This window comes from Lithobates pipiens, unplaced genomic scaffold, assembly GCF_037356315.1.
Source record: "Lithobates pipiens isolate NorthernLeopardFrog02 unplaced genomic scaffold, aLitPip1_a1.2 Scaffold_23, whole genome shotgun sequence".
Taxonomy (NCBI): Eukaryota; Metazoa; Chordata; class Amphibia; order Anura; family Ranidae; genus Lithobates; species Lithobates pipiens.
The window spans coordinates 25,663,560-25,685,604 of record NW_027507785.1 but is presented as its reverse complement, the minus strand read 5'-3'; the positions used below and the strand labels follow the sequence as shown (position 1 = coordinate 25,685,604).

General features: G+C 45.1%; 1 protein-coding gene across 1 annotated transcript; it reads right to left on the bottom strand.

Moving 5' to 3' along the window:
• Window positions 1-12,513: 12,513 nt before the first annotated feature.
• On the bottom strand, window positions 12,514-14,145 carry LOC143926925 (odorant receptor 131-2-like). Its single transcript, XM_077450960.1, has one exon. The coding sequence runs from the start codon at window positions 14,123-14,125 to the stop codon at window positions 13,202-13,204; it is 924 nt and encodes a 307-aa protein (XP_077307086.1). The 5' UTR covers window positions 14,126-14,145; the 3' UTR covers window positions 12,514-13,201.
• Between the last annotated feature and the right edge of the window lie 7,900 nt (window positions 14,146-22,045).

Genomic DNA, 22,045 nt, shown 5'->3' with positions numbered 1-22,045 from the left:
CTGATTAGACTAAATGATTTCAGTTGCTCCAAACCATGAAATCTAAAAGATAGTATAAGATGTGCTCATAGTTTAGTAAGCACAGAATTTCTGTCAACATTAGATAATATAATTGATATATATATATATATATATATATATATATATATATATATATATATATATATATATATAGCACAGACCCCCGAAAAAGCAGCTGGTATAATTGGGCTTACCGCTACCTTCTTCACCTTGTGTACGTCTAGGGGTTTCGTCTAGGGATTTACGTCTAGGTAGATGGCCCAAAGAATTGCAGAAACTGACACTGGATCCACTTTTGTGATATTTATTTGACAACAGGTAGACAGAACAGTCTCTCAATAAAGAATAGAGGGTTGGGTAGGAAGTTCAGGTACTCTTGGAACTGCAAAAGATAGGAATCTCTCACTATAGAAATCCAGAGAATTACTGCTCACAAATGGATTCTCACAGCTACTGGATAGACCTCCTCTCACTAGGCCTAGCAGCCGATAGAGTGTTTAAGTAAAGTAAAGTCTCTGCCACAGACTTGGATGTAGAACACTTGTGAATGAAGTCTCTGCCACAAACTTGAATGTAGAACACTTGTGAATAAAGTCTCTGCCACAAACTTGAATGTAGAACACTTGTGAATAAAGTCTCTGCCACAGACTTGAATGTAAACTTGAATGTAACTGAAGGATGTAGATAAATTTAGAGAGCTATCATATGGTACCAGTATCTTGCAGCCGGTCCGGCAATACCGTATGAGTGTAGATTCACTTGGTTTCTTTCAACTGAGCCTCCAGGCTCTTTCTGAGAAGCCAGCCTTATGTGTGGCCTTCTCCCGAAGAGTCCTCCGTTGGTTGCTTCTCCAGTTGCTGGGCCTCTCCACAGATGAGACGGCACCAGACCAACTTTGAATCCTCCTTCCAGTTACTTTGCCTTGGGCTAGCCAGCCCCGAGACTCGGAATTGGATGGATCCGCACCCCAGGCCATGAGGGCCATGGGGGCTGGTCAGGAGAACCAGGACCAAACAGTCAGAAAAATCTTCTGGACCGGAACCCAGAAGCACGTGATGTCAGTCCCTTAAGTACCCTCTCCCAGAATGCACAGCAAGGTGACACTCCCACTGGGCTGGTATATATATATATATATATATATATCTATATATATCTATATATATATATATATATATATATATATACATATATACAGTGTGGAAAATAATTATTTGATCCCCTGCAGATTTTGTAAGTTTACCCACTTACAAAGAAAAAGAAGAGTGTATAATTTTTTATCATAGGTGTATTTTAAATGATAGAGACAGAATATCAACCAAAAATCCAGAAAAAAACTATAAAAATTGTATAAATTGAGTTGCAGCTCAGTGAGTAAAATAATCATTTGATCCCCAAGCAAAACATGACTTAGTACTTGGTGGAGAAACCCTTGGTGGAAAGCACAGATGTAAGACATTTCTAGTAGTTGGTTACCAGGCTTGCACACATCTCAGGAGGGATTTTGGTCCACTCTTCTTCACAGATCTTCTCTAAATCCTTAAGGTTTCTTGGCTGTCTCTTGGCAACTTGAAGTTTCAGCTCCCTCCATGAGTTTTTTATAGGATTAAGGTCTGAAGACTGCTGGGCCACTCCATGACCCCAATGTGCTCCTTCTTGAGCCACTCCTTTGCTGCCTTGGTGATATTTGTTTTGTCATGCTGGAAGACCCATTCACGAACCATCTTAAATGTTCTGGCTGAGGGAAGAAGGTTCTTATCCAAGATTTTACAATACATGGCCCCATCCATTAGCCCCTCAATGCAGCAAAGTCAGCCGACACATTTAGCAGAGAAACAGCCCCAAAGCATAATGTTTCCACCTCCTGCTAGACTGTAGGGATGTGTTCTTAGGGTCATAGTCAGCATTTTTCTTCCACCAAACACAGCGAGGCAAGTTAATGCCAAAGAGCTCAGCTTTGGTCACATTTGACCACAGCACTTTCTCCCAAAACCTTCTCTGAATCCTTTAGATGTCCATTGGAAAGCTTCAGATGTACATGTGCCTTCTTAAGGAGAGGTATCTTGTGGGCGCTGCAGGATTCCAATCAATGGCGGTGCATTGTGTTACCAATGGTTTGTTTGGTGAGATCATTCACAAGCTCCTCACTTTTCTCATGATCATCCTTACCTCATGAGGCGAAATCTTGCATGGATCTCCAGACTGTGGGTGATTGATGGTTATTTTGTATTTCTTCCATTTGCGAATAATCGCTTTAACAGTTGTCTCTTCACCAAGCTTCTTGCTGATGGTCTTGTAGCCCATTCCAGCCTTTGTGCAGGTCTACAATGTTGTCCCTGATGTCCTTTGATAGCTCTTTAGTCTTGCCCATGATGGTGGGTTTGAATGCAAGAAAGAGATTCTGTGGATAGATGTCCTTATACACATAAGAAGTTGTCCTTGAGCACCTTCTTAAATTGACAGGACTAATCTGTGTACCACATGAGCACATACTGTAGCCAGTTTGTGGGAGCCAGAATTATTATTATTGTTGATTGGTAAGGGATCAAAAACTTATTTTACTCACTGAATTGCAATTCAATTTATAACATTTGTATCATGTGTTTTTTGCTGGATTTTTGGCTGATATTCTGTCTATATGATTTAAATACACCTATGATAAAAATTATAGACCCTCCATTTTTTGTAAGTGGGAAAACTTACAAAATCTGTAGGGGATCAAATAATTATTTTCCCCACTGTATATATATTACAGTACCGTGCAAAAGTTTTAGGCAAGTGTGAAAAATGCTGTTTGTGAAGAATTCTTCCAGAAATAGAAGTGTTCAAAGTTTATTAACAATTGGAAAGTAAATTAACGGAAGAGAAAAACAAATCAAATCAATATTTAGTGCGACCACGTCACCACCCTTTGCCTTGAAAACAGCATCAATTCTTCTAGGTACACTTGCACACAGTTTTGGAAGGAACTCAGCAGGTAGATTCATCTTGGAGAACCAACCATTGATCGTTTTTGGATTTTAGGATGCCTAAAATCCTTTTATTCTTCATGTATTCCCAAACAGACTTAATGATGCTGAGACCAGGGTCATGTGGGAGCCAAACCATCCGTTCCAGGCCTCCTTATTTTTCTTTACACTGAAGTTGGCTCTTAATGACATTGGCTTTTTGGAGTTGTTGTCCTGCTGCAGAAAAAAAATTGGGGCCTCAATCAAATGCCTCCCTGATGGTATGGTATGATGGATAAGTATCTGTCTGTATTTCTCAGCATTGATGACACCATTTATCCATTGCAGAAATGCAGCTCCAAATGTGCAAGGAACCTCCTCCATGCTTCCTTGTTGTCTGCAGGCACTCCTAACTATACTGCCTTCCAGCCCTTTGGTGAACAAACTGCCTCCTATTTAAAAGTTTGACTCATCAGACCAAAGTACCTGCTGCCATTTTTCTGCACGCCAGAAAATATGTTATATGCAGTCTTCAAGGGATCCCACCTCATAGAAAAATCAATCGGTTACATTAGCAGCAGGTGCTTAATAGCTGAATGATCCAAGACTGATTCATTTTTATGAATGTGAACCGATCAACAGAGTCTGTAGACAGGCGCTCTCTGTGATCGGTTACAAAGCCTCCAGCAGCACTGAATGTGCATTCTGAAAGAACGCTGGATGCAGGACAAGCCAGTAGCTCAATTGCATATTGAGCAAGCTCTGGGCAGTGGTCCATCCTCAAGACCCAGTAACCCAGTGGATGTTCTGGTGAAAAGATCTCCAAGTCTGATCTTGCCCCTAGATATTCCTGCACCATGTAATTCAGATGCTGGCGATGGTTGCTGGAGGACTTAAGAATTGTCTGATGGCATCGGTCAGCTGGCCACCGTCTTCCACCGATCTTTCTGTGACTGAACAAAGCCTCCAGCAACACGTTGTCCAGCACCAGGAAATTGTAACCTCCCAGGCTCTGGAAATGCATTGCACAAACCTTTCTGCAAGGCCCCCTGAAGATGTTTTATCCTCTGCTCCCTCTGCAAAGGCTGGATAAGTTCTGCAACCTGACCCTTTTAACGTGGATCAAGAAGGGTTGGGAGCCAGTAATGATCCCTCTCCTTGATACCACAAATCCTAGGGTCCTTTCGCAGGCCTTGCAGGATCAGGGAAGCCATGGAGCGTAAGTATGCAGAGGCATTCAGTCCTGAGTCCTCTGGGTCACTAAAGATCACACGATCCTCAACCACCTCCTCACAGCCACGTACAACTCCATGGGTTTCTGGGGACTGCAAATGATCCCTTGAAGACTGTTGATGCTGAGTGTTATCCTCCACCTCCTTGCTAACACAAACCTCCACCTCCTCTTCTTCCTGTGTGACCGGTGGGCCTGCATGATTACTAGTATCTGGATAAAGTGATCCTTTGGAGGTAAGGAAGTCCTCCTCTTCCTTCGACTGTTCTGCCTCAAGTGCCCTGTCTATTATTCCACGAAGTGTGTGCTCCAACAGGAAGTCAAGAGGGACCGTGTCACTGATGCATGCACTGTCACTGCTTACCATCCTCGTGGCTTCCTCAAATGGTGACAGGACAGTGCATGCATCCTTGATCAGTAGTCACTGGTGTGGTAATAATAAGCTCCCATGACCCTGTCCTGGTGCCATACTCACACAGGTACTCATTGCTGGCCCTCTGCTGCATGTGCAACTACATGTGCAGCATTGCCAACATTGAGTTCCACCTGGTGGGCATGTCACAAATGAGGCGGTTCTTGGGCAGGTTGCATTCTCTTTGAATGTCAGCCAGCCGAGCACTGGCATCATAAGACCGGCAGAAATGACCACAAACTTTCCTGGCCTGCCTCAGGAGATACTGTAAGCCAGGGTACCTGCTCAAGAACCGCTGCACCACCAAATTCAGGACGTGAGCCAAACAGGGAACATGGGTCAAGTGTCCCTGTCGGAGGGCACAGAGGAGGTTTGTGCCATTGTTGCATACAACCATTCCTGGCTGAAGCTGGCATGACATCAACCACCTCTGAGCCGACCCCTGCAGAGCTGACATAATCTCTTCCCCAGTGTGGCTCCTGTCCCCTAAGCAGACTAACTCAAGCACTGCATGCCATTTTTTTGCCTGAGTGCTTGCGTAGCCCCTTGAATGCCTACGGAGCACTGCTGGTTCAGAGGAGAAATGTGCAGAGGAAGAGGCCATAGAGGAAGAAGAAGAAGAGGAGGGGGTGGAGGAGAAGGCTGTGGCAGAATCACCACTAGCATTTTGGAGGCGTAGTGGCAGAACAAGCTCCAACAATACTGAACCCTGTCCTGCATCCTTAACAGCTAGCAGCAGAGTTACCCAGAGCGCCGTGAAAGAAAGGTAACGTCCCTGTCCATGCCTGCTGGACCATAAGTGATATGCAATATGCATCTTACTGCTGACTGCCCTGTCCAAAGAGGCCAAGACATTGCCTTCCACATGCTGGTAGAGAGCCAGAATGGCCTTCCGTGAAAAGAAATGGCGTATGGGAACCTGCCTCTGAGGTACCGCACATTCCACAAATTCACAAAAGGGGACTGAGTCTACCAGCTGAAAAGACAGCAGTTGCAGTGCTAGCAATTTGGCCAAGCTAGCATTCAGACGCTGAGCATGTAGATGGATGGGACTGAATTTCTTTTGACGGTTTAGCAACTGGGGTAGGGAAATTTGCCTGCTAAAATCAGATGTTGGTGTACCACTATCAGATTGGCTGCAAGTACTTGGGACACCTATTTCTATACCTTCATTCCTCTCAGTGAAGGTTTTTGAGAGGACTGGAGGTATTGTGGGGTTGGAGATCCCAGCTGATGAGGAGCAAGGAGAAGTCTGTCTTGTTCTTTGATGTGGGTCTTTTAAGTGCTGTTGCCAACGGACTGCATGGGAGGTCATCATATGTCTGGTCAAGCATGTGGTGCCCAAGCGGCTGCTGTTTTGGTCACTCTTGATACACTTCAGACATATGTTGCAAACAGCAAAGGTGCGATCTTCTGCACATGTCTCAAAAAAGGTCCACACCAAAGAACTTTTAAAAATATGTGGGGAGTCAGTAGTGCTGTGCACCTGCTTAGCTCTACAGTGTGATGCAATAGGGTGGCTGCCTTTAAGCTGCCCCCTGGAGGGCAACCTGCCTCGTTGGAGATATGCCTCCTCCTCTCTTCTATCAGGCACCCAAGTAGAGTCAGTGACCTCATCACCCCCCCCCCCCCCCTCATCACTGGAGCAAACTTGGCAGTATGCTGCAGCTGATTGAACATGACTGCAAGTTTCTTGACCTTCTTGGGCCCCCCCTCTCTCTAGGCTCACGTTACTCCCTTCCTCAACCTGGGTACCATCATCGGAGCCTTCAAATTGCTGCGCATCCTCCTGCAGCATGTACCCGACACTGTGGTCTAATAGTTCGGGGGACTCCTCCGTGCATGATGGTGGGGCTAGGGAAGGAGTGACTATTGACATGGAGCCAATGGAATAGGCCACTTTGGCAGCTGCATTGGTAGGCAAACTACTCTGAGCCTGGGTGACAGAGGATGAGGAGGATAAGGAGGGCTTTGTTATCCATTTCACCAACTCTTCTGCATGTTGTGGCTCAATAACATGGCCAGCTGCAGAAAAAAAGGACAAGAGTGCCCCACGGCCACGTGCTGAGGATGCGCTGTGCCAACTGTAGACACAGAGACTGCTTGCCCTCTTTTAGTGGCCTGCGTCTGCCTCTCCTTGGTGGCCTTCTGGACATGCTGTAAATTTTGTTTAGCAAAACCATACTACACTGTATTGTGTACTGTGTACACCACCAGAAAAGTAGTAGCAACTGCACTAAGGGCGCACAGTACTGTGTACACCAACAGAAGTGTAATAACAGCTATGGGTGTACTGTGTACACCACCAGAAAAGTAGTAGCAACTGCACTATGGGTGCACAGTACAGTGTATTGTGTACACCACCTGAAGTATATATAAAAAGTACACCAGGAATGGCCTGCAGTATGTATGTATATATGTAGCACTAACCCCCGAAGGGGTTGCTGGTTATTTTTGGGCTTTCTTCTTGTTGCACGTCTAGGGGATGCCCGTAGTAGATGGCCCAGTAACTTGAGACTGACAATAGATCCAGTTGAATGGATTTCATTTGCAAACGTCAACCATTGAACAGTCTTTTAACTTGGCTTGGGATCAGAGGGTTGGAAAGGAAAGTTCAGGTACTTTCAATGTCAAAGTCTATAAACGTTTTGGAACTTGCTTACTGACTGCATCCTCCAGAGAATAGCCATTTGCAGCTGGATGAGCACTCAGGTTGGACAGTCCCTCTCTCACAAGGCCTAGCAGCCAACAAGGTGCTTGCTCAGGAACAAAGTCTTTATCACCGACATTGTTGCAGAACACGTAGGGAAACTAAACAGTAGAACACTTGTAGGATACCTGGATCTTTCAGCCCACTTGGCGATATCCCCAAGACCAGATTCTCTTGGTTACTTCGGCCCTTCCAGGCTCTTGTTAAGAAAACCAACCTCACGCATGATGTTCTTCTAAAGAGTCCTCCCCTGGAATGCTCGAAGTACACTGGGTCTCTGCCGGACCGGAGACGGTACCCATCCACCTCGGAATAATTCCTTAGTTCCCTTGCCTTTGGCTAGCCAGCCCCGAGGCATCAAAGTCAGGTGGAACCGCACCCCAGGCAATAGCCTTCTCAGCGACTGGTCAGGAGGACCAGGACCATATACTCAGCACAGCATACTGGACCGGAACCCGGAACCACGTGACATCCGTGTCTTAAATACCCTCTCCCAGAGGGCACAGCAGGAGGGCCACTCCCACTGACCTGACTCGGAGAGGGAATAATTCAAGCGCCTAACCAGACCATAGTTCCACGCCTGCCACCAGAGACAGTGCCCCCTGTGGCCAGGCTGAACATCTCACAGTCCAGTCAGACTGACACAGAAGCCAAATTTAGTCAAATAGGCCCAAACCAAACTGTAGTTTGGGTAAAGCTTTTAACTTTGAAAAACATAGCGCGTGCTCTTCAGGAGCCTATATATATATATATATATATATATATATATATATATATATATATATATATATATATATATATATATATATATATATATATAAAAGACACTACGGCTAACTTAATAACCTGCCTGCCTGCTCATTCTAAATTACACTCTCTCCATCCACACCAACAACACACTACACGGAGCCGACACGCAGGCAGCCTTATATATTGTGGGGCATGGACTTAGTCCCCCTGAGCCATGATTGGCCAAAGGCAAGGCCCTTGGGTCTAGTATGGATTCGGAGGGAACCCCCCCCCATGCCAAAATTGAAAATAAAATGCCATGGGGGTCCCCCCAAAATCCATACCAGACCCTTATCCAAGTCTATTACATGCAAAACACTACATTTTGCGGGAGAAAAATCCCTGACCCTTTCCAAAGCACAGAGGCACAAAAATGCCTTGATGCGAACATGTTCTATAGGAACCCATGTTAAAAAAATGTCCCTGCATTTCTGCAAAATGCATAAAAAAACGCATTTGTGTGAATAGAGCCTTACTGTTTTATAAATTTGTTATAGACCTTTTAGTGAATACCACAGGGAATGCGGCAATGATGACCTCCAGAGCATCACTTTTGGATGTATGGGTTCTAACAGGTTCATTCCTGTCTGGTAAGAGGCCTCAACATTTGAGAAGCACTTTTAAAGTGGTTGTAAACCCTTACAAACCACTTTGACCTACAGGTAAGCCTAGTTTCATAGTTTCATAGTTAGTAAGGTTGAATAAAGACACCAGTCCATCCAGTTCAACCTGAGTGAGTGTCTACAATTATCCCTATCCCTGTACAGTACATTGCACACTCACATCAGTCCCTACCCTCAAGGAGCCACAATCCAAGGTCTCCATTCATATTCTATGGACAATTTTGGACAGAAGCCAATTAACCTACCTGCATGTCTTTGGAGTGTGGGAGGAAACCGGAGTACCCAGAAGAAACCCATGCAGACACAGGGAGAACATGCAAACTCCAGGCAGGTAGTGCCGTGGTTGGGATTCGAACCAGCGACCCTCTTTTTGCTGCTAGGTGAGAGTGCTAACCACTACACCACTGTGCCGCCCTAGATTAAGGCTTACCTGTAGGTCCAAGAAATATCTCCTAAACCTACACGGTTTAGGAGATATTTACTAAAAGACAGGCACTGCTTTCTACGGTGCATGCGCCGTAGACAGCAGCGCGCAGGCGCACTATCGCCGTTAGCAGCATGCCGCTCCTAACGGCCATATGCCGTTAGTGGCAGTTCCCGTGCGCATGTGCGGGAGTGACGTCATCGCTGCTCCGGCACTGTGAGTGGCTGGAGCAGCGATACCCGGAAGAAGATGGATGCTCCGTACTACAGGGGACATCGGTGACATCGCTGGCTCCTGTGTCAAGTAAGTAACACATAATGGGCTACTATGCGATGCATAGTAGCCCATTATGCTTTACCTTTGCAGGGAGACAAAGAAGAAGTAAACCCATCAGGGTTTACCTCCTCTTTAATACTGGGGCACTTTTACATTTATATGATACAGAATTTCTTTCTATTTCTAATCAATTTAATTGATTATTCATTCATGTGCGTGGATTGGAAATGTTTTTAAATCATTGGTATTGATTTATAATTTTTTTAATATTTAAAAAGACAGAGCAATTTTTAAATTAAGATTATTTTTTATTTTTTAAATCCAGTATTCAGGATTTGTAAATTTACTGAAAAAAATAATAGAAACGGGGTGTGCATGCCCACACACCATAGGCCAATAACAAAGAAAAAAAATCAACCTTTGTTGATTATGATATATATAAGGAAAAGAAAGAAAAAGCAAATGAGTGTACATGTATGTACTTATAGGATGGAAAGCTTATTGATTCTGTAAGAGAGCAAAAGCTGAAAGGATACTCCAATAGTATTACTATGCCCATCTTTTTTAGCCTATCCCTATAATATAGGAGTATCAGATAGATGGTCACTATCTACAAGAAAAGACCCCTCTCTCAAACAATGAGAGACTGGCCATTTATTAATTATAATTTTGTGTGGTGTCATGCATCCAAGTCACTCGTTGGTCTCACTCTCAGTTAAAAAAAAGGTTATTCTTATATCTTCATTGTAACCTACTGGGCAATTTGACTGGCCAATTATCATGGTATGGTGTCCTGCATCCAAGCCACTCATTGGACTCAGTCAAAAAAAGCTCTCACAATTACATTGTAAACTGCTTTTTCACCATCCTAGTAAACCATGTGCCCCATGTGACACCCCAAAATATCGGATAGATGGTCACTATCTACAAGAAGACCTCCCTCTCAACAATTTTATTGGCCAATTACCATGGTATGGTGTCATGGATTCAAGCCATTCGTTGGTCTCAGTCAAAAAAAAGTAATTCTCATATCCGTGGGGTGTTGTCCTGCATCCAAGCCACTTGTTGCTCTCAGTCAAAAAAAGCTCTCATAACTACATTGTTCACCATCCTAGTACACCCTGCGTCCTATGTGACACCCCAAAGTATCGAATAGATGGTCACTATCTACAAAGAGACCCCCCTCTCTCAACAATTTGACTGGCCAATTACCATTGTCATGGATTCAAGCCATTCTTTGGTCTCAGTCAAAAAAAAGTCATTCTCATTAGGGCTGTGGAAATAAAAGATTAATTCCTCGATTAATCGTTAATTTTTTTGATCGATCAAAATTATTTTGCTCGGTACTCACCTCTCCGTCTGCTTGCGGGTCTTCAGGGAGTTCCATCAAAGATCCGGTGACGTCACAGACAGCGACGTCACTGGACTCCTCCCCCCTTCCCCAAGTGCCTCCATCTGCTAATGAAGGGAAGGGGGAGGAGTCCGGGGACGTTGAAATTCTGATTGAACGTAACGCGTACAGGGGAGGAGCTACGCATAATTTCACCCGCTGCTGCCCTATGGAACTAACATGATCGTCTTCTTTACAAGCTGTGTTTTTATCATCTTTATGTGAGTAGTTTGTGTTTGAAGACAAAAATTTAATCTTATACTTAAGCGGTGAGCACTTAGATCTTTTCTTTCTACTCATGACCTGGCGTCCTTGCAAAGATCTAAGGAGACGTGAGAGAAGTTTATGTTCCACATTAACCCTTTTGATACCCGCTTGCATGACCACCTGTTTGCACAGGGGTCCATGCCAAAAGGTGAGACTGATTAGTTAGACCGGAGGTGGAGGGATTGTCACGCTACTGTGGAAAAAAAAAATACTTACGTCGGTGCTACAGTTTGAATTTAAAACATATTTGTGTGAACTGTGAAGTTAAGTCATGGATTGTGGAAACTAACTAGTGTTGGGTGATTGTATATAGTGTATACCACATTTACCACTGACTAATGCAGAGTTGCAATGCAAGGAGAACAGCTAAAAGTAGTTGGATCTGTATGTGCATTATAATTAATCAAAATTAGTTGATTAATCGATATATAAAAAAAAATCAATTCATCAAACACAAAAATTTTAATTAGTAACAGCCCCAATTCTCATATCCATGGGGTGTTGCCTTGTATCCAAGCCACTCGTTGGTCTCAGTCAAAATAAGCTCCCATAACTACATTGTAAACTGTTTGTTTACCATCCTAGTAAACCATGTGCCCCATGTGACACCCCAAAGTAAAGGTAGAAAAAATTGGTGAAAAAATTATTTTAGTGCACCAAATCAAAATAATAGGACAAACAAACACATAAGCTCCATGGTGGTGAAAGGAAAATGTCAATTTTTTCCCACCTTTACTTGGGGGTGTCTCATGGGGAACTAGGATGGTGAATAATCAGTTTACCATTTAGCTATGAGAGCTTTTTTGACTGAGACCAACAAGTGGCTTGGATGCAAGACAACACCCCACGGTAATAAGCCAGTCAAATTGCCTAGTAGGTTACAATGGAGATATGAGAATTACTGTTTTTTGACTGAGACCAAAGAGTGGCCTGAATCCATGACACCATACCATGGTAATTGGCCAGTCAAATGGTTTGAGAGAGGGGGGTCTTCTTGTAGATATTGACCATCTATCTGATACTATATTATAGGGATAGGCTCAAAAAGATTAGCAGATTAGTACTATTGGGCTATCCTTGCACCTTTTGCTCTCCCACAGAATCAATATGCTTTCCATCTTATAAGTATATGAACGTACAATCATTTGCTTTTTCTTTCTTTTCATGATATATTTCATAATCAACAAAGGTTGATTTTTTTTCTCTCTTATTTTCCATTGGCATGCACACCCCCATTTCTAATTTTTTCAGGACAATTACTTGCCAGATTAAGAGCGTTTGTACGTTATAGTAGGCAATTTGTTTAGTTGTAATTTTTGAAGGGGTTGTAAATTGTAGCAGTCTGATATTTATAATAACTGAGCGTGACCTTTTATTATATAAAAGTAAAGGGAGACAGTTACAATACAGTTCAATATAGGAGAGTTCTGAAGACCCTGCTTACAATCTAAAAGAGAGGGCTAAGTGATACAAAAGGTAACAACTACAAGGGATGAGCTATTGCAGAATGTAAATGTTCTGATTATGGAGTAGAGAGTAAGACGGGCTAGGCTTCCTTGAAATGATGAGTTTTCATGGATCACCTAAAGACAGACAGATTAGGAGATAGCTGTACAGATTTGGGTTAGGAGTTACAGAGGATGGGAGAGGCTCTGCAGAAGTCCTCGAGGAGAACATGGGAGGAGGCGATGAGAGGGCTAGAGAGCAGGAGGTCTTGGAAGGAGTGACGCTTTGGGTGATATTTTGAGAAAAGTTTGCTGATGAAGCTCAGGACAGAGTTGTGGACAGATTTGTATGTTGTTATTAGTACTTTGAATTGTATCCTTTGGGCGGACGGAAGCAAGTGGAGGGATTGGAAGACAGGGTTGGGGGACATTTAGCTCCTGCCTTCCATATTTTGTTTCTTTCTGCTTACTCACTGGTGTTTGAGATTGTGGGATAACTAGTGTCCAGCTTTATGTTCTTTGCCGATGATCAGAGAATAGTCCAAACTTAGAAAGGAAAAGACTGTCAAAATTGGGTGCACAATGTGCTGCACCGGTGACTAATGGTGATCAACAACACCTAGTATTAAATTTGTGTGTGCACTTATAATTCCGTGTTCTCTTTTTCACTATAATGATGGGGACTTTTTTGACCGACACAGCTTGGTCATGTGCTTGCTAAACACTTCATCTCTGATGCCATAAATTAAGGGACTGATAAGTCTAGGAAGCAACATCAATGTTAAAAAGTTAGTCAGGGGAAGCAAATAAAAGTATTGCCTGAAGAACTTTTCTGTGAATCCATAGGTAAAGGCCAACATACAAAGGAGAAGCTGGACTGCATGGAGCAAGACAGTTTTCCCAGCCTTGAAAGCAGATGTTGCTGAACCAACCTTATGAGCCACCATTATGACCTTGATGTAAGTGTAGGCAATAGTGCCCCAAACGAGTAGAAAGCTGACAACCTCGGCTACTGTTCTCTGTATGGCTTGTCCTTGAGTGATGGTTAGCGATGGCCAATCACAGATAACGTTGAGAGAAAATGCCTCTTTTTCTGCTGCAAAACAAAATGTAATAAAACTGATGATTTGGGGCACAAAGCCCAAAACCCACATGGCCACCATAGCCACTCTTGACCTTTGTACATTACATAGTTCAGCATACCTTAATGGGTGGCAAATGGCAGCATAACGTTCCAAAGACATGACCGCCAAGTTGTATGGAGTCACTCTAAATGAGCAGGTGCATATGCTGATGACCAAAAAACAGATTGGTAGAGGCCAATATAAATAATATGTTGATCCAAAATAAAGGAGAAAGGCAAGAACAATGTATATCAAATCATTTACCAGCATGTGAATGAACAAGATGTAGCGGGATTTCTCTCTAACACGAGGAGTGGTGAAGAAGACCTTCAGTATAATACTCATAAAGTAAACGAAAATGCCAAATAGGAAGACAATGGGGACAAAGAGAACTGCCCGCATTATTTCATAGAATGTCATGTTTTTCAAAGTCTCATTGGAGATGGCATACTGGGTAGAGTTAAACATTTCCAAGGGAAGAAGTTATATTTAAGAGTCTGTCGAGAATAAAAAATAAAATCAGAAAAAGAATAAAGATCAATTAATTTTATTTCCATGTGTTTGCCTAGTAATAAAATATTACACAGACCATTCCATATCAGTGTGTAACTCAGAGCAGCTTACACTCTATCATCATAGTGTCAGAGGGAGAAACAGCGCCCCATCATTGGTGTCAATGGAAGAAATAGTGCCCCAGTGTTGGTGTCATTAATCGGAATAATGCACCAGTGTTGATATTAGTGGAAGGAATAGCGCTCCACTGTTGGTGTCAGTGGGAGGAATAGTGCCTTTCCATTGGTGTCTATGGGAGAAATAGTGCTCCGTCATTGGTGTCAGAGGAAGAAATAGTGGAGTTTATTTACTAAAGCTGGAAAGTGCAAATTCAATCTCACTTCTGCATAGAAACCACTCAAATTCTAGGTTTTATTGCCAAGGCTTAATTGAACTAGCTGAGGTTAGAAGCTGATTGATTTTTCCGCAGAAGTAAGACTATTTTTGTACTCTCCAGCTTTAGTAAATAAACCCCATTGCCTCATCATTGGTGTCAATGGCAGAAATAGTGTGTTGATGTCAGTGGGAGGAACAGTGCTCCAGCATTGGTGTCAATGGAAGAAATGATGCCCCATCATACTGTAGGTGTCAGTGAGAAAAATAGTGCCCCAGTGTTGACGCCAGTGGGAGGAATAGTGCCCAACCATTGGTGTCAATTGGAGAAATAGTGCTTCATAATTGGTGTTAGTGGGAAGAATAGTTTTTTTTATTGCCGGTGTCACGGTGGGAAATAGTGACCCTGCATTAGTGGCAGTGGGAGGAAAAGTGCCACATTCTTGACTTTGGTGGCACTTTTCTTTAGGGTCAGTGGTAGACTCATCGTTGTCTCAACGGTGGTGCCAGTGGGATCCAGAAAGCTGCCCAGCAATAGTGATCAGTTGAACTTATTTATTTTATTTATTACAGGTACTAATATAGCGCCATGAAGTTATGCAGTACTTTACATATGTATTGTATTTTCACATTAGTCCCTGCCCTCACTCACGTTCATACATACACTTACAAGGGCCAATTTGGACAGGAAACATTTGCATACCTCCCAACTTTTTGACATGGGAATGAGGGACACCTACTAGCAAAAGTATGTAGGCATAGGACACACCCCCTGCCTTAAAGGAGAATTAAACAAAAAATCATCAGGTAAGCCCACAAGTGTTTTTTTTACCTCTACTATTCCTTTTATTGGCTTTTGAAATTTACAAATGCAGCAATTTAGAAATTGGATGAAAGGTTTAGCATTGGGAAACAGTTTCTGATGGATAAAAAGTGCAATTTATATACAACTATATAGATCAGACCAAAATGAGGGACAAATGAGGAGGAAAGAGGGACAGAGGGACATTGCTTCAAATCAGGGACAGTTCCTCAAAATCAATCTGCATAAAGTGACAAAAGCATTAAAACAGAAAGCCTTGCATGCATAACCTCCTCCCATCCTCTGAGGACCAGACAAGATTTTATAAGGTAGTAAAACTTCTGTTGGTTTACCTATGGATCCGTAATGTTATCCATTACATTAAATGATCTACAAGGAGACCTGGCAACTGGAACCAAGTCCAGGAAAAGTTGGGATTTCCATGTAACCTCAGGTGCCTATATTTCTGGTTTTATTGGTCACTTGAATGAGTTTGACTTATCTAATCTGCAGGGAATCTTAAGCCTAGTACACGCGGGCCGATTGTCAGCCGGCATTCGGCCCATGTGTATGGAAGCTGTTCGGCCGGCTTCTGTCAAAGGTTCATGACCAAAAAGGGTCTGCCGACTGGCTCCCGATCAGAGCTCTCAGCTCTAGAAGGGAATTTATGCCTCAAGGCTGTACTGGCTTGCAGTCTGGAGCTCCCTTAGAAAGATGGAGTTAAAAAAAGAATTAAGCAGGAAACAAAGGGGGTTATTTACTAAAGGAAAATCCACTTTGCACTGCAAGTGCATTTTGAAGTAAAGTCGCTGTAGATCCGAGGGGGACATGCAAGGAAAATGAAAAAACAGCATTTTAGCTTGCACATGATTGGATGATAAAATCAGCAGAGCTTCCCCTCATTTCTGATCTACCCCTTAGATTTAAAGCGACTGCAATTCCAAGTGCACTTGCAGTGCAAAGTGGATTTGCCTTTCGTAAGTAAACCCCCAATGCGCGTTATGAACACAATAATGCTGCTATATTAAAGTTTTGTAGTTATAAAATATTCCCAAGTGCTGGCATGGTTGTACATTTAAAAGCTGAACTCCAGCCAAATACAAAAAAAAATCATATTTTGAAGCTGTATTACCTTATAGGTTGCATTTTTTGTCCATCTAGTCCTCAGCTTTACACAGGGCTGGAGACTGGCTTTTTTCTCTGAAATTTTGTTGGCATACACATGTGAATCCTGCATGCATGTTTGAATGAAGGTGATGATTTTTATTTATTTTATATAACTTACTTTTTTATATTTTTAAATATTTGTTTTCTTTATTTAACTTTATTGCTATCATGAGAGGGCTAACCAGCAGTTGATAGGTCCTCTTAAGGCTGGATTCACACCTATGCATTTTTAGTGCTTTTTGCATTTTGCAGATTTGCACTACAGTCCACTTACCATGGTTTCCTATGGAACACTTTCTGTTGCGCAAATCTGCAAAATACAAAAAGCACTAAAAATGCATAGGTGTGAATCCAGCCTTATGGAGACATCAGGGCTTTTAGAACCTCAATGTCTCCCCTGCCCTCCAAAACAACTAATCAAGCCCAGATTAGAGCCTCATAACAGCGATCTAGAGCCTCCCAGATCACTTTTATCTGAAATCCTTTCACAGGCTGCAAGCTTGCTTTAACCTCGTGATTACTATGCCATTTCTATAAGGTACGTTGGTATATGGGGGTTAAATAATACTGCACATATACAGTAATATATACTTAAAATTAAAAGCAATTTAACATTTTCTGTGATTTTTTTTTTTACTTCTCTGATTGGAGTCCTCCTCAAGGTTTCTATTGCGCACATACAAAAAAAATAAATAAATAATAAGTTCTACAAATACTTTTGCGACTCTCTCCATCATAAACTGGTATGCCTAATGCTGGCCATACACTAAATGAAAAATCGGGCGAACCCAATTTAGAAAAAAAGAACGTTCGGCCGCGAGCGCAAACGATGGTGTCATCATATAATGATCGATAAATCGTTCAGTAGACTTAAATAAATACATTTTATGTTCGTTTTTTTACATGTACCTAGCGCAGACAGGTCGGACCAGAAACACATTAACCTTTCAATTTATCGTTCGTTCGGCGGAAAATTTCCAAACTTGTCCTTCGTTTTTTTCGGCTCAAAAACGTCCAAGCGATTATCGATTTTGTGCCCATTAACTGACCAAAAAAAACAAACGAACGGTCTAATGACCGAATTTCAGCCGATTTTTCATATAGTGTAAGGCCAGCATTAGACTCTGTACTAAATGCATTTGTAAGGCTCTTTGTACTTAGGTAAATCGCATAAGATGTGCAATATTTATTACAAACTGTCATGTAAAGTTCATATGCGGAGGGAGCTGTATAAAAAAAATGGGGGGGGGGGGGGAAGGGTTATGTGGCTAGGTATAACTTTATTTTTATTTTTTCTTTGCTTAAAGTCTCCTAACAAAAAGTCTGCTATGCAATGATTTTTTTATTTCGGAGACAGGTTCTCTTTAATGACACACGGGGGTCTAAAAGGCCTTGCATGTCTTACTTGTGCGCCAATGAATCTAAAGCAGTAGAGATTATTTCCTGGAAAGTGAAAGGGGGACCCGGAAGTTAGGTTTTACACGTCACTTCCAGATCAGCATGAAGACGGGGAGGAGAGTAGACACATGTTCACTTAGCTCCCTCCCCTCTACCTGGCAACACCATGCTGGTCTTGGGCTCACATATTGGCAAGCAGGGCCCAGGGCACATGGCAAGGGCCAACGTGCAAGAAAGAACCCGTTACAAGGGGGGGGGGGGGGGGGGGATTTGGTTGGAAGCAAGCGGTGGCTGCAGAGGCAGTGGAAGGGGATTCCGATTTTTTTATTTTTTCACCCTACTCTGGTACCCTACGGTGGCTACCTAAGCAGCTTTTGTGTTGTCCCGCAGCCCTAGTCAGGGTAGGCTAGAGTTGCCACCTCATCCCTTTAAACCCGGACACCTTTGAATTACACAGGTTCTGAGGCTAATTAAATGCAAATAAGGCACCAAGTGAATTTAATTACCACCTTAACCAGCCACAGAACCTTAATTATTAATGTGTTTAAAGGGATGAGGTAGCAACCATAGGGTAGGCTAGTGTATAAGTAGCCTTATGCTGACGCCAGCCCTCATTGTAAGGGACAGGCCCTTTTTAAGAAACTCACAGTACCATTGGCAGGTTAGCAATGTTTTTTTTGCACTACCATGAAAGAAACACAAAGACAGCAGAGCTGACACTCAATAAGCGAAGACAATAATTAATTATATGGTAATTCAATACAACCGGGAAAACCAACAGGTCTTTTGATGTCCTTGTAGAAGAAATATAATACGTTCCCTGCAAGAACTATAGTGCATAGAGCAACGTTCCTACTTACAATTTTTACCTCTTTCATCAATACTGAAATCCACAGCATAGGATTGAGTAGAGTCAGTGCAGCTGAGCTCATGGTGACCATGCCAGTATCTTCTCTGGTCTATTTATTTACCCATAATTCCCCAGGGTTTGTATTGCTGGCTGTTTGATTGAAACCCTCAGGATCTTCCCCATATTGCGCTATGCCATGCCACCCTCCAGAGACAACAAAACCATCATTAGCTCTTGTCCCGTGTGATGTCTTCTTCCTTGTGGGGGACTTAGAAAGTTTTACAGTTTTATTTGAAGTCACGCATCAAATAAATGAAGAAATTGACATTGTAATTTGCACTTGCTTTGCTTTTTATTTTCATTTGCTTCCTAAAGTGAACCTGTAGTTTGCCTGTAATACTATACGTAAACTATAACCATATACAGTGGATATAGAAAACAATCACCCCCTTTAAAATAATCAGATGTTGTTGCTTTGCAGCCTGAAATGAAGAAAGACACAGTTTTTGTTTTATCCAGCTGTATTTACTAGTGCAACTTATGACATTCAAGTGAAAGATATAACACCAACATGTCAGAAAAAAAAATCAAAAACAGTATTAAAAAGAATCACCCCATTGTGTCAGTATTTTGTTGAACCGCATTTTGCTTTCAATACAGACAGTAGTCTGTTGGGATATGTCTTTACTAACTTTGCAAAACTAGAGCAGCACGTAGCAGGACCGAAGGGTAGGCGGAGGGTTGCCATGACAATAGCACTGGGCAAGCATTGGACAAGATGTTTAGGGGGCGGAGCCAGCGCAAGGAGGCGAGCGCGCTCTACGCCCCAGCGGCAGTCGCCGGGAAGAAGATTCGGGAGAGGATGGCGTCGTCATTGGGGGACCTCGTGATGCAGCGGCGGGCCGCGGCCGCGGCGCATGGTGAGCGCTGGCTGCGGGAACAAGTGGAGGAGGTGCTCGGGGGACTGCAGGACGGTACCCGGTTGGGGGCGGTCCGGGCGCGGCGCTCCCGCCCGCCGGCCCGTCTCTCTCCAGACTCCCCCAGGGCTCACACCAGTCTCCACGCGGGGAGCGCTGGCCCCGCCCCCCGCGAGCCGCCCGCGAAACGGCCGGTCATCCGGGCAGAGGAGGCCTCAGGGCGCAGGGGGGACGGTGGGAGCAGCACAGTGAGGCCGGCCGTCGGACCGGCGTTGGCCTCAGGAAGCACCACTAGGCCCAGAAGGGAGGATTCGGACCCTGCTCCTGTCGCGGCGGGGGCGGGGTCGCGCCTGAGAAGGATGATGACAACGGATGCTGGGGCCAGGGATGGCCATGTGATGGCGGACAGAAGTCGGGAGGGGTGGCGGGCGGCGCACGGCCCACCCTCTACGACAGCGGAGGTCGGGAGCAAGGGCCAGGGGAAGGCGATACGGAAATCGGCCACGGGGTGGTGAAGAGGACAGCCCGGGAGCAGCCCCCATCAGCCCAGGCAGGGCCCCGAGATCGGATGTCGCAGGAGGTGGAGAGCCCGGATCGGTCGGAAGGAGAGCTGTCGTCCTCGGAGGAGGAAGGGCCGAGAGGCGTTCCGTCAGCGGTCGTGGGAGGATCGGCGGCTGGAGGCGAGTCTTCCAGGCGGCCCGGTAAGTCGGCTTTTCTTCTGGGGTCTTGGGGGCAGGGGGGGTCGAGTAGTGTGGGGGGGGGCATGGTGCTCTGGGGTTGCCCGCGGCGGGGGGATCCCACCCCGTCCGCCCTCCCTCTGGCCCAGCAGGTCGGTGACCACTCCCCGGCGGATGGGGGGCCAGCGGGTTTCCTGGCAGGGCTGAATGAGCTGGTTGGGAAGTTGGAGTCGGGTGGGGCCAGGCCTGCGGCGCCGGGGGTGGCGTGGGTTGCTCCGGGGGACCGTGCCGGGGGCTGCGTGGTGTCGCAGGGTGAGTCAGGGGCGGTGGTCGTGGCGCCGCCGGTGGCTGGGGGGGCATGGGGGCGGCGACGGCGTCCGCGGGGTCGGGGGAGGTCATGGGTCACGGTTTGGGGGGCCCGGTGGTGGCTGCTGCGCCCGCGGTGCCACCAGGGTCATCGGGGGACAAGGTGGGGGATGCGGGGAAGATACAAGATCTGGTCAGGGTGGCAGATGCGGCGCGGTGCGAAGTGTATGTGTGCTTCGAGGGGCCGCTGGGCGCACATCTCGGGCAGGAGGTTAGGGAAAAGTTTTGGAAAGGGGAATACGTGGAGATATTCTCTCTGTTGCCCCTGAAAACATTTTACTTAGACAGAGTCAAGCCGGAGGACGACAAGATGGAGGATGAGGAGAAGAGAAGGTACCGTTTGATCCCGCGAACATTCCCGAACTGGCTACAGGCGTTTGCGATTCTCGCCAGCGTGATAGGGGAGAGGAATCCGGAGCACTGTTCCGCTCTTTTTGCTACTTGGACGCGATTGGGGAAGCGCACAGAGTCTACGGGGGATTGGCATGGCTGCGGTACGATGAGCAGTTTCGACGACGGAGAGCGATTCGTCCTGCTCTTCGCTGGGATCATAAGGACATCAGCCTGTGGATGCGCCTCATGTCGTCGTCGAGGATGCCGAATCAGTTTTTCAGGGGGGGGCGCCGGTGGATCTGGGACTTCCGGTCACTCGGCCGCTTGACGAAAGGGAGTCTGCTCGCCTTTGGGGGTGGTTCCCAAGAAGGAACCGGGTAAGTTTCGTTTGATACATCACCTGTCCTATCCCAAAGGGGGTTCGGTGTACGATGCCATCGACCCCCGGCTTAGCGCGGTGTCCTACACGTCTTTTGATGCTGCTGTGTTTTGGGTACGTCGCTATGGGCGGGGGGCATTGATGGCTAAAATGGACATCGAAGCGGCTTTCCGATTGCTTCCAGGTGCACCCCGAGATTTTTCGGCTCTTGGGCTGCCGTTGGCAGCACGCATACTATGTCGACAGGTGCTTGCCCATGAGATGCTCCATCTCGGGTGCACTGTTTGAGTGTTTCAGCTCCTTAGTGGAGTGGGTGGTCAGAGACGTCGCGGGAGTGAACTCGGTCATAAACTGCCTGGATGACTTCCTGTGTGTAGGGCCGGCACCATCTGCGATCTGTGCGGTGCTGTTGACGACGCTGGAACGGGTGGCTGAGGGTTTTGGGATCCCGCTGCCCCGAAGAAGACCGAACAGCCGACTACGGTGATCAGCTTCTTGGGCATTGTGCTGGATTCGGGGGCGATGGAGTGACGGTTACCGGAAGACAAGTTGGAAGTGCTGGAGGCGGACGGGCGTGGTTTGGTCGGCATGCGGAAGGTGCAGCTCAGGAATCT